The 13,812-nt window shown below is 42.9% G+C and overlaps 1 protein-coding gene across 1 annotated transcript; it reads right to left on the reverse strand.

The window, feature by feature from the left end:
* Positions 1–613: 613 nt before the first annotated feature.
* NIFK (nucleolar protein interacting with the FHA domain of MKI67) lies at positions 614–13,180 on the reverse strand. Its single transcript, XM_055316502.1, has 7 exons — positions 13,008–13,180; positions 12,181–12,318; positions 7,191–7,299; positions 4,949–5,160; positions 3,698–3,757; positions 2,782–2,856; positions 614–1,386 (listed from the first exon to the last, which is right to left on the reverse strand). Exons 1-7 carry the CDS (start codon positions 13,110–13,112, stop codon positions 1,198–1,200), a joined length of 888 nt encoding a protein of 295 aa, XP_055172477.1. The 5' UTR covers positions 13,113–13,180; the 3' UTR covers positions 614–1,197.
* Between the last annotated feature and the right edge of the window lie 632 nt (positions 13,181–13,812).

Below are 13,812 nucleotides of genomic sequence, written 5' to 3' on the forward strand. Positions count from 1 at the left end.
ATATCAGAGCACCTAGCCTAGTACCTAATTATTAAAGATTTAACAAATACCTGAAAGAAAAAAATGTTTAGTGGCAATGGGCATTTTAAATAAATCTAGATTAGCTAAACAGAAACACATTTTAAGGATATTTAAAATACTTGAGAAAGCAAAAACCTATTTACTCCAAGACACTGAAGTCCTTAAAATGGAGTATTACTGAGTCATAAAAAAGAACAAAATCTTTTGCCATTTGCAACATGGATGGAACTAGAGTTATTATGCTAAGCAAAGTCAGTCAGAGAAAGACAAATATCACACAATTTCACTAATATGTGGAATTTAAGAAACAAAAGAGCAAAAAGAAAAAAAAAAAACGGGGGCAAATCAAGAAATAGACTCAACAATAGGGAATCAACCAATGATTATTGGAGGGGAAGGGAGGGGTTGGAGGGATGGGAGAGAGAGGTGAGAAGGATTAAGCAGTGCACTTGCTGTGATGAACACCCAGGTAATGTACAGAAGTGCTGAATCACTATATTGTACACCTGAAACTATATATAACACTGTATGTGAACTACACTGGAATTTAAAACTTAAAAAACAAAAAGATACTCGACTTCCACCTGCATACAAATTGTAGAAAAAGTTTATTTTCTGGTCACTGATTCTTCAAATACAATTCCATATCTATGATACAGACACAAAAATATCGTTATTAAATCTTGCTATCTCACCAAAAATAAACATGTGGAAAAAGTGATCACATACATATACTTGAACTGCCCTCTCACTCTCCAGGTATTAGAACTTCAATTCCAACCATACAACACTGAACTGCCCTTATGGTTTAAAGGTGCACGCCTAACAGAGAACCATGTGGTCAAACAAGATTTTATTTTATTTGATGATAACAACAAAAACTGCAGTAAATGGTGACTTTTCTATCCAGGCAAGTTAACTAAAGATAGCTGAAATCTGCAAAGGAATCTAGAGACCAGGACAAAGAGGCAGCATGAGCTCAGCTACTGTAAACAATGCATCTGTGCATTTCAGCAACGGCAGGTAAGCCAGCTACTGACTGCTTTCCATACGGACTTGAACTGACAGTTTTTCCTCCAAGAATCTTGTCAATGGTTGCATTCCACTGCTAGTTAAATACAAAGAATCAGCCCTCACAATAAAATCACATTTTCCAGAAGAAATATACATTTAGAATCACTGATTGCTTTTTCTTCGTCTTTTTTTCCTTGAACGTGTAGGTGTTTGAGTCTCTTGTGTTTCTTCTTTTACACCAGGTACGGGCTGTTTAAAAACTATTTCATTATCTTCATCATCATCATTTATTTTAGCTGCTTCAGATTTTCGTTTCTCCAAAAATGCTGGTGTACAAACTGGTGTGGAGCCCTGGATTCAACGAGTAACAAGTGATAATACAGAAACATAGGAAGGTATTAGGAATGAGTTTAACCTTCCCACCCCCTTATCACCTGCCCTGTACTTTTACAATTTGTCCTGTGTTTTTTAGGCTTGTTTATTCCTTTCAGTGATACAGCTGCACATAAGAGAGGTTTGGCGCTTATCAAACTTAGTATGGAAGTTTACAGTGAACTAGAATATAACATGCCCCATTATAGGGTATTAGGTTAAAAACTGTCTTACATATTTATAAAGACAGTGGCCTCATTTCCCCCTACTGACATAGTTACTTTGCTAAAATTAGTTACAATGCAATAAATTCACAATAACTTTTGCTAACCTCACTATATTTGCTAAGTCACCTGTAAGGACTTACCAAAACAAACACAAGGTTAAACCTGAAATTTTAATAAAGTGAAAGCAGCACAAACTTGCTTTTCCTTTTCTTTTTTTTTAATACAGGTACCTGGGTGGCGCTCACTTAGTTAAGTCTCTGCCTTTAGTTCAGGTCATTACCCTGGGGCTCTGTGATGGAACCCCAAGTGGTGGCGGGGGTGGGGTGCGTGCTGCCCAATGTTTGTGTTCACTTTCCCTGTCTCTCTCTCCTATCTGTGTCTCCCTCGTTCTTTTTTTTTTAAAAGAGGTGCATCCTTAAGTATCTAGGGGTGAAAAGTTAGCACAAGACCGCAGGAGTGGGTCTCAGGTTAGGAGTGACAATCAAATCCACAACATACCATGGCTCACTCAGCACCTCATGTTTTTATTTTTTTAAATGAACTCTTTAAAAAAAGATTGATTGATTGATTGATTTATTCATACATACATACATAGAGACAGAGACACAGGCAGGGGGAGAAGCAGGCATCATACAGAGAGCCTGACGTGGGACTCGATCCAGGGACTCCAGGATCACGCCCTGGGCTGCAGGCGGCGCTAAACCGCTGCGCCACCAGGGCTGCCCTATGTCTCCCTCTTTTAAGCAAATAAAATATTAGAAGAATTATTTACTAATTTATTTTAAAAGTAATCTCTAGGGACGCCTGGGTGGCTCTGCAATTGAGCATCTGCCTTTGGCTTGGGTCGTGATCCCGCAGTCCTGGGATCGAGTCCTGCATTGGGCTTCTTGCATGAAGCCTGCTTCTCCCTCTGCCTGTGTCTCTGCCTCTATGTCTCATGAATAAATAAATAAAATCTAAAAAAAAAAAAAAAAAAAAAAAAAAAAAAAAAAAAGGAATCTGTATACCCAACATGGGGCCTGAACTCATGACCCTGAGATTAAGAGTCCCACAGTCTACCAACTGAGCCAGCCAGGTGCCCCAGCTTTTCCTCTTTCAAATTATTTCTGTAATACCTCATTTCCTAGCATACTGTAGACTGTTTTACCTGGCTATCCACGGTCTTCTCAGGAGTGGTAGTAGTACGTGAACTCTTTTTCTTCTTCTTCTTTTTCAATAAGACCTTCAATAAATTTTAAGAGAGAAACTTCATCAATCTGCCTATTTATCAGCAATAAATATATCTTGAATCTATTTCCCCATTTATCTTTCCCCAATATCTGGCATGTAGGGGATGCCTGGGTGGCTCAGCAGTTGGGCGTCTGCCTTTGGTCCAGGATGTGATCCTAGAGTCCCAGGATTGGGTCCCATGTCGGGCTCCTTGCATGGAGCCTGTTTCTTTCTCTGCCTGTGTCTCTGCCCCTCTCTCTCAGTCTCTCTCATGAATAAACGAAACCTTAAAAAAACAAAACAAAACAAAACAAAACAAAAAAAACCCTACACCTGCATCCCAATGTTTATAGCAACAACATCCACAATAGCCAAACTGTGGAAGGAGCCTCGGTGTCCATCGGAAAGATGAATGGATAAAGAATGGTTTATATATACAATGGAATATTAGTCATTAGAAACGATGAATACCCATCGTTTGCTTCAATGTGGATGGAACTGGAGGGTATTATGCTGAGTGAAGTAAGTCAATCGGAGAAGGACAAACATTATACGGTTTCATTCATATGGGTAATATAAAAAGTAGTGAAAGGGATTAAAGGGGAAAGGAGAGAAAATAAGTGGGAAAAATCAGAGAGAGTGACAAAACATGAGAGACTCCTAACTCTGGGAAATGAACAAGGAGTAGTGGAAGGGGAGGGGGGAGGGGGGATGGGGTGACTGGGTGATGGGCACTGAGAGGGGCACTTGACAGGATGAGCACTGAGTGATATGCTTTATGTTGGTAAATCGAACTCTAATAAAAAAATCTACAAAAATAAATCTGGTATGTAGTATGATAATTAAAATTTTACCTGGCTATCTGTAGGCTTCTGAAGACCAGTGTTTGAAGCATTTTCCTTTTTATGTATAATCTAAACAAAGAAATGAACTGGTAGTCTCACATATTTGTATTTTTAAATTACCATTAGATCCTTACACGTTATCAGTAAATCTTCTCCAAATAACACAGCATTTTAACTTAAAAAGCAAAACCATAACCTTAAGGGCAAAACTGTAAGAGGGACCTAACTAAGGAATGGGCTCGGGCTATGAAGGCTGAATGGGGCCCAAACCTTGGGCTGCCCAAATTCAGAATTAGATAATGAAGCAGGGCTGCTTTCACACAAAGCAGCAAATGGGTAAGCAGAGAGGCATTTCTGGCATGCCTGTTTTCCAGCTTCATTGTCCCAGTTCCCACGTGGTTCCCATGGGTCCCTGGAACAGTGACACATGCTCTTTTCACACGTACAGTATGTTTGGGATTTGAGCAAAAAACCAACTACTAGGAACTGGGCCCAGGGAGAGTAGCTAAATTTCCAGTTGCTGGATAAGGTTAAAAGATCTAATAAACTCAGATATAGATGCCATCTCTCACCAACTAAGTAGTTTTTTGGAAATAAGCTGAGAGGGCCTATAGAAGACTCAAAATCAATCTCAAGACTTAGTCAAGGGAAAAAAAAAAGGTCTTCACCTATATCGGCCACACCTTAATGACCTATACTCTTGGTTTGCAGTAAAAACCACACAGCTCTCCTCCACTAATGACGAGGAGGAAAGACTCCACAAGGTCTCCTTATTCAACAAGCAAGGAACTAAGAACTGGATAAAACTCTGTGCTAACTCATTTTCATGCAAGTCGTCTTGTTATATATTTCAAATCATGAGAATTCTGCAAAGGAGCTAACCCCTTTCAATAGTTTCCTTTTCTGCATAATGGAGTTAACAGGATCTTGTTCTAACAAATTTTTATTTATTCATTTGAAAGAGCTTGAGTAGGGAGAGGGGAGGAGAGGAAGAGTGAAGCAGACTCCCTACTGGGCAGGGAGTTTGCTTCTCCATCTCCCTCCTGCCCTCCCAACTTGTGCTCTCTCAAATAAATAAGATCTTTAGGGAAAAAAAAGAACCCACAATGCAATGTTTCAAAATTTAGGCAAAGCCTAGCATGGGATAAACACCGGGCTAGACAATTTATGCATAAAACCATAAATATGTTACAACTAATGAGGTACAAAACCCACCCCCAAGAAAAAAAATACAAAAACATTTCGTCAAGGAATATTTACCAGCGAAGGAAAATCATAATCAATTCCCTTTTTAGCTAATTTCTTCCTGAGTAATTTTTCCTTCTTTTTAAAACGTTCCTCCATCTGTAGCTTTTGAAGAAGTGTCCGATTTTGATTATACCGTTTCACTGCTGGATATGATGGCTTTTTAAATGGAATATACCACTCTCTAAAAAGTTCTCCATGTACTTTTTCAGGCGGTATAAAATGACCTATATTTCAAAGAAAGACAGAAAGTTTTCAACCAACTGGAAGGAAGATTTTAAGGTTTTCACCACTGTCATTCCCCTCATATCATAATCAAGAGGATGTGTCTCCCATTTACAGGGAAAAGACTGAAACAACAAAGTGGGAATCTAAAAGAAAAGCTTATAGCCAACAATTATTATTAAGTACTTATTTATTAAATGCCAAAAACTTCCAGGAGCTAGAAACAGGTTAGCGAACAAGATAAGTCCTATAAAAGAATGTCTTGGTGGCGGCAAGTCTCTGGGATTCCTGAAGCTACCAGGATCTCAGGCTGTGTGACCTGCTGTAGCAGAAGGAATTACTTCCCAGCTCATCTCCTCTGCATACCTGTCCAGAACTAAGCCAGCTTAATGCTTATCTCCAGCTCTCTTCTTAGGGGCACTTTTAAGCTATGGAAGCACACTGAGACCATATGCAAGGCAGGCCAAAACCCTTGGCATCAATCCTCAAACAATGACGGATGGGGAGTTGGTAGGTAAATTCCCTATTTCCCTTGCCTGTCAATTCGGAATAATTCTATCTCCCGTGTTACTTGGCAGGATGGAGCCCAGCTGCCTAAGAAGTAATGTGCTTGCTAATCCACCCTCAATGCTTCTGTCTCACTTCTCTACTCCCTATCAGTATTTTCCTGGGCTCACCTCAAAAATATGTCACCTCTGTTAAAAAAAAAAAAAAAAAAAAGACAATGTGGCTAACCTCCTATCAGAGTTCAAGATCTTTTCTGTGGTTTTTCAAAGTCAGATACAGCACAGCACCGATCCTACCCATGTGGACCCTTGACACATTTTAGGTCACCTATCTGGTCTATTTCCTCTTGGGAAGAGCCATGCTTTCTATGTGTGAAATGAACCCATGACCTCAATGAGGCTACTGGGATTCTCTGTCACAGCAACAGGAACCAAGAGAGAGATGATACTTGGGCAGCTCGTCAGGTACATGAACTGACGTGTGTGGCTTGGGCACGTGGTATGGTCAAACACTCCACAAATGGCACAGAGAAGGCAAACTTAACTGCCTCCAGAGGCACCCAACTGCAGATAGGGATGCTTTGGGAATGCAAAGTGAGCAGCTCCACTTTCTGCAGGATAGACTAATTTGGTGGTATTTCTCTACTCCTTATGGCTTCGCCTGTGGAAGAGCTGCAGCCAATGTCATTTAGATGGATTCTCAAATGTGATATCTTGCCTTTAATGTTATCCTTTTTTTTAAAAAAAGATTTTATTTACTTATTTGAGAGAGAGATGAGAGTGTGTGCACGCACACATGGGAGTATGAACGGGGGTGAGGAATATAGACAGAAGCAGACTCCCCACTGAGCGGGGAGCCAGATGTGGGGCTTGATCTCAGGACCCTGGGATCATGACCTGAGCTAAAGGCAGATGCTTAACTGACTGAGCCACCCAGGTGCCCCATATCTTTATAATGTTATCTTATCTAGAACCTATTAATGGCTTCCCACTACCCTCAGGATATATTCTAAACTCCCAGATTTTTAAGGCCTTTAATAACCTGACCTCTTGCTATTCTCCTCACATTCCTTCACAACCAAGTAAGTTACTGTTAGTTACCTCCCGCTATGCATATGCTATCTCATCAAGCCAGGGATGGTAATTCCCTTCCCCTGGCTCATTCCTATCTCATCTTCAGATTTCAACTTAAATGATGCTTCTTTAAGGAAGCCTTCCATATCCCATTAGTGATGAGTTGGCTGCTCTTCCAATGTAGTACCTTGTCCCAATTCCATCTTAGAATAAAAACAGCTCTTACTCTAGAAGATTTTAAAATTCCAACTAGAATCTGTCTAGAAAATACACTTGTATCTTTGCACTTTAAGAGAATCATCCCAAAATGCACTTGTATCTTTGCACTTTAAGAGAATCATCCCAGAGATGAAGTGGGACAGCCAAGCAGGTAAGCAATCTGTCATTCATAGCACAGCCATGCACCAGCAGCAGGCGTCCACTCAGTCCCACGGTAAGAGAAGAGCACTTACACTGTAAAAGTCTTTCACCAAAAAGGTAGTTGTTCATTGTGTCAGCAACTATCTTGGCAACATCTTCAGATGCGAACTCCACAAAGGCATAGCCTTTACTATTTCCAGTCTGCAATGGAAAACCCACCACAAACAGTTGATTAAATTCTAACAGATCATCAAAGTTCTAAAATGCCATTAATTTAGCCCTATTGTCTATTAACATTACACCTTTAATTCTAACTTTAATGCACAGTGCAGGGACTGTTAACAGGAAGAGGTAAGATCCGGCATCCATGGCCGGCTGAATCAGAAAAGCATACAACTCTTGATCTCAGGGTTGTGAGTCTGAGCCCCACACCGGGTGTAGAGATTACGTAAAAATAAAATATATTTGAAAATAAAATACATTTAAAAAAAAGAAAGAAAAACAAAAGGATCCAAAATGTCTGAACATGCTGTTGAAGTATCCCTGGAATTTTGATCACATGATTAATACATTACTACTGCAGCTGGAATTTACTAAACAAAGGAAATCTGGTAGGGCCCACAGTCCTTTATACATTACCAATTTCATTGAAAGCCACCTTATTCATGTATTAACAATGCCCAGCAGATAGTGCAATGCTTTGCAAAGAATGCAGGTAGTCCTAGTCTCACTTTATACATAAGAACTGGGAAGAAACTAACTCTCCTCAGTGTTGCCTAGCTAATCAATAAAATGACGTGTTCATTCTCATGCTAATGAATGATCTTCGTAATTTTTTATAAGATTTTATTTATTTGACACAGAGAGGGAGAGTGCACGATCAGGGGGAGTGGAACGGAGCCTGACCAGGGGCTCGATCCCAGGACCGCAGGATGTGACCCGAGCTGAAGGCAGACGTTCAACCACCGAGCCACCCAGGTGCCCATCATCTTCATAACTGATGGTAAAGGGACACTGCCAACATCTTCTGAAACACACATTCTAGATTCCTGCCCTCAGCACATTATAACGTGGATTTTCTCACCTATTTTTTTTAATTTTTTTTGTTTTATTTATTTATGATAGGCACACAGTGAGAGAGAGAGAGGCAGAGACATAGGCAGAGGGAGAAGCAGGCTCCATACACTGGGAGCCCGACGTGGGATTTGATCCCGGGTCTCCAGGATCGCGCCCTGGGCCAAAGGCAGGCGCTAAACCGCTGCGCCACCCAGGGATCCCTCACCTATTTTAATAATAATTAGCATGGGTTCTAGAGTCCAAAAGCCCAGGTTTGGATCCCAGCTGTGACAATTAGGTAAGTACTGTTAAGCCTCAGTTTTTTCATTCTATTCAATGGGGACAAAAGAACCACTCTCACAGGCTTGCTATGAAGAAATAATTCAGGATCCCTGGATGGCTCAGCAGTTTAGTGCCTGCCTTCAGCCCAGGGTGTGATCCTGGAGACCAGGGATCGAGTCCCACATCAGGCTCCCTGCATGGAGCCTGCTTCTCTCTCTGCCTGTGTCTCTGCCTGTCTGTGTAAATAATTCATAAGCACTCCACACAATGTCAAGTACACAAATGCTCATGTAGGTAACAAAATATGCCATCTGCAAATATGCTATGTTGGCATAAGGATAATTTTGAGCTGAAGGCAACTGGGTAGTAGTAGATAACAGAAAAGCTCTTTGCCCCCTGCCATTTGCCCAAAAGCAGGACATAAATTTACAGTGTCCCGGCCAGAGATCCTAGGATGGTAGTAGAACAACTCTCCTCCTTTACAGTTCCAATTATTAGTAACAAAAGCACTGCACAATTTTGTTTGTTTTTGTACTGCACAATTTTGCATTAAACATATCTTTGGATATGGATCAAAACTGGTGATGCAATTATGGAAATAGGAAAGCACTCAATGACCAGGAGGCACATTTCTAGCACTAGTGGTGCCATGAACTAGCACATTGTTTAGCTATCTGCAAAAAGAGGATTTTGGTAAAAATTTATATGTCCCCAAATCCTTTATAATTCCATCTTTTAATAGGGAGGGGAAAATGGTGGAGTTGAAGAGACAGGCTGTGAAATCCAATTACTGTATCACATGATATAAACCTTCTGAAAAGAGATGTGAAAATACGTATCAAGTGACTAAAACAAAGAAAACAAAACAAAACCCAAAAAAGCCAGGGGCTCCTGGCTGGCTCAGTTGATAGAGCAGGTGACTCTTGATCTCAGGGCTGTAAGCTTGAGCCCCATGTTGGATTTAGAGATTACAATAAATAATAAACAAAAAAGAAGAGCCAAACACTTTTACGTATTTTACCTAGTAATCCCAGAACGTTGAAGTATTGAGCAAACAGTCAAAATTGGGGTGAGTCAGGAAGGTGTCAACTTTATCATGCAACAACAATGCTGGAAATGGTAAATTTTAGTGCATCTCTTTAAGAAGCAAACTTCCTATAAGACAACTGACCTGAAATCTTCAAAAAAGCCAGTATCAAGAAAAGAAAGAACAAGCAAAAAAGGGCAAGAGGACTGTTCTAGATATGCTGGAGAGCTAGAACCAAATACAATACATGAACCTTAATTGGATTCCAGAATGGGTAGGGAAAAAAAATAGCTAAAGACATTTTGGGACTACTGGGGATGTATGCAGATGGGAGAAGTACATTATAGACTATTATATACTGTAATTATGGAGAAAAATGTCTTATTCTTAAATTTACAATGAAGTGTTAAAGTATTACAACTATCACTTTCTTCAAAAGCCTCAGCAAGGGCAGCCTGGGTGGCTCAGTAGTTTAGCACCGCCTTTGGTCCAGGGGAGACCTGAGATCGAGTCCCAGGCTGGGCTTGCTGCATGGAGCCTGCTTCTCCCTCTGCCTGTGTCTCTGGCCTCTCTCTCTCTGTCTCTCATGAATAAATAAATAAATAAATAAATAAATAAATAAATAAATAAATAAATAAATAAAACCTTAAAAAACAAAAAACAGAAGCCTCAGCAAAACAAAAAAATATATTCTTGAGGACATAACAGAGATGAAACTAGATGTTAACAGGTGAATCCAGGCAATAGGATGCTCATCACACTATTCTATCTGCCCTAAATATTTTCAAAACATTAAACTGGGGAAAACAATGACTATATTGCAATCTAGGAAAACATTCACAAAATATTTTTAAAATTTATTTTTAATTAAAAATTTTTAAAGATTTCGTTTATTCATTCATTAAAGACACACAGGGAGCCCGATGAGGACCTTCCCCAACTCCGGGATCACATCCCAAGCCGAAGGCAAATGCCCAATCACTGAGCCACCCAGGAATCCCTCATTACAAAATAATGTCCCAGAAAATGGAGAAAAAAATTTTCAGGAAAGACAGTAAGAAAGGGCAAAACACACAAACAGGCAATTCACCGAAGATCGCATTCTAATGGCCAACACACACATAATGTGATACTGAATGTCACAGGATAAGGTAGGTACAAAAACCACAATGATTCTATACTCAGTGGCTCTGAGAATCTTCTTAAAGCAGTAGTTTTCAAACCCAAAACGCAACCTTTTAGAGAGCAACAAAACTGGGACGCCTGGGTGGCTCAGCAGTTTAGTGCCTGCCTTAGGCGTGATCCTGGAGTCCTGGAATCGAGTCCCACATTGGGCTCACTGCATGGAGTCTGCTTCTCCCTCTGCCTATGTCTCTGCCTCTCTCTCTGTGTATCTCATGAAAAAATAAATAAAATCTTAAAAAGCATCAAAACCAATTTAGTAAGTCCGAAGAAGATGAAAAAAACCTGAAAAGTACTGCCTTAAATGATTTATTTCAATTATGCTTACACACATGTATGTGTGTGTAGGCTTGTACTATAAAACTTATTTCTTATAATAGGTCCAAAATCTGAAAAATACTGTTTTAGAAAAATATGCCTATACCAGCACAAAGAATGTTCCTAGCAGTTTCACCTGTAACAGAAAAATTGTAAAAAAAACCCAAACAAACCAAAACCCTAACATTCAATAAAAAGGGGAATACTTTAATATATTCAAGCAAAAGGGATCCCTGGGTGGCTCAGCAGTTTTGCCCTTGCCTTCGGCCCAGGGTGTAATCCTGGAGTCCCAGGATCAAGTCCCACATCAGGCTCCCTGCATGGAGCCTGCTACTCCCTCTGCCTGTGTCTCTCATGAATAAATAAATAAATAAATAAGATCTTAAGAAAAAAATATATATAGTCAAGCAAAAGAACACAGTGATGACAACAAATGTACTCGAATTATGCAAATCTCTCTCTCCCTATGTCTATCATAATAAAATAAATAAATCTTTAAAAAAAAGATAAAATACAGATTTAAATATACAATATATTTTCTTTTATGAACGTGTAGTAAAAAAAACAGAGTAACAAAAATCACTGGATTCATGAATTCTCTGGACATGGGGAAAAAGTGAAGAGGATTGGGGAAGGGTACAAAAGTGACTTCAATCCTACTTACGAAACAAGTAGGAAATCAAGTGGACATTTTATAAAAATGGTGGATTACCGAATAGCCATTAAATACTCTGGCGAACGTATGTTTAAAATACCTCACCCACATGTTATGCAACCATTATAAACAGGCAAATGGAAAAACATGGGGGAAGAACACAGACAAAATCTTATTTTGCTTAGGATAAGAGATACTAGGGAATTTTATTTATTTATTTTTATTTTATTTTTATTATTTTTTTATTAGGGCATTTTATTTTTTTTTTAAGATTTATCTTTATTTATGATAAACAGAGAGAGAGAGAGAGAGAGAGAGAGAGAGAGAGAAAGAGAGGCAGAGACCCAGGCAGAGGGAGAAGCAGGCTCCATGCAGGGAGCCCGACGTGGGACTCGATCCCCGGGACTCCAGGATCACGCCCTGGGCCGAAGGCGGCGCTAAACCGCTGCGCCACCCGGGCTGACCCCTACCTCCCTTTCTGAAATAAGCTGTGCTAAACGATAACAGATGACCTAAAAACTTACATACTTGTAAGAAATAAAACAATCTAATTCGATCTTACCCTTTTACTTCTGGACAGTCTGAATCTTGTAACAGTGCCAAACTGGGAGAAATAGGCCCGGATCTGGGTTTCATAAAGTGCTGGAGGTAAGTGGCCCACATAGATGACGCCGGGGGTCAGTTTTTCTTTCTGCTTTTGCTGAGGACACATAGACCAGACAAACGCAATTCTTAATAAATAATAATAATTTACAAGTCACCTTGCAACACGATGTGCAAAACCCCTACTTCTCAGTCCCAAAACAAAACCAAAGATCAAAAACCTGCCCTGTATTTCCACGTACACAGTATCAGAAGAGTCAGACGTCGGCGTCGGCGTCTGCGTCTGCGTCCCCGAGGCTGTGCGGGCTGTGCGGGCTGTGCCGCGGCGCCCGACTCCGCCAAGGCTCAGGCTCCAGGCCGCGTGGACCGACGCGCCGGGCCACTTGCCTACGGGCCGCCGCTGCTCACGCCCCCCCCACTGCCCACCCCCCTTCAGCGCCTGAGCCCCGGGCCCTACCGCCCGGAGTGGTGACCCCTCACTTTTCCAAGCGCGTATTTTATGCTTCAGGAAAAGGCAAGTGCGACTTGCCGCCACGGGCCCAGTCAGTCCGCGGACCTCGGCAAGCCCCGCCCTTCCGGGGTCGCGACCCCGCAGCCGGGCCGACGACCCTCCGGCGCTGCGGGTCACGCGCGGCCCCACAGCCCGCCCCCGGCAGCCGGGCCGCCTCCGGAACAGCCCCGCCCGCGCTCAGCTCTCGGGGGCACGGCCGCCTCCCCGCTCGCGGGGCCCGCGGCCGCCACCCGCCACCCGCAGCTCCGGCGCGAGCTGCCCCGGGGGCTGCTCACCTGCGCTGCACGCCGGCGAGCCTGCGTCACCTCCTTCCGAAACTTGGCCTCCTCCTGCGGGTTCAGCGACAGGAACGGCTTGGCAGGGCCGGCAAACGCCGCCATGGCGACCGGCCACTCAGCCGGAGGGCTCCACGCGGCGCCGCCGGAAACGGCCGCTCTCAGCGCCTCCAAGGCGGAAGCGGAGGCGGCGGGCATGCGCGGCAGGCGCAGGGGGCGGGGCCTGGGCCGGGGGCGGGGCCGGGGGCGGGGCCGGGGCGGCGCCCGGGAGGAGCCGGAGCGGGCTCGGGCGCCCCCTGATGGCCTGGCGCCGCGTGGCGACCCCCGCAGTCCTGCCACCTCTGAAAGGGCGGGCGCTAGCTGGCCGTGCCCACCTTGCGGCCAGTTTCAAGGAGATGCTTGAAGATATATTAAGCCCCAAACAACATCCGTGCCCTTGAGGTATTGCTGATCATTCTTTAATTATTTTCTTCCTTTCACGCAGGCACTTTTTAAAGCCCATGCTGTGTCCTCGTGTTGCTGTCGTTAGGAGGTGAGAGGCTGGGATGGAGGTGCGAGAGACTGCTTGGGGGGCCCGGTGCAGGGCGCGACAGCCCCGTGCGGGAGGGGCACGCTGGGGACCAACGAGGGCCTCCCGGAACGGGACGTATTTGAGTCGAGGCCTGAAGGCTGGAGGAGCCGCGTGTGAATACCTGGAAGCTCAGGGTGCAGGTAGGGGGGACCCCACGCGCAGTGTCCTTAGAGCTGCGCAGAGGGAACCAGCGGGGGGGGGCGGGGTTCCACGGCTCTTACCTGAAGGCTTAAA

The sequence above is a fragment of the Nyctereutes procyonoides genome, unplaced genomic scaffold, assembly GCF_905146905.1.
Source record: "Nyctereutes procyonoides isolate TBG_1078 unplaced genomic scaffold, NYPRO_anot_genome, whole genome shotgun sequence".
Classification (NCBI taxonomy): Eukaryota; Metazoa; Chordata; class Mammalia; order Carnivora; family Canidae; genus Nyctereutes; species Nyctereutes procyonoides.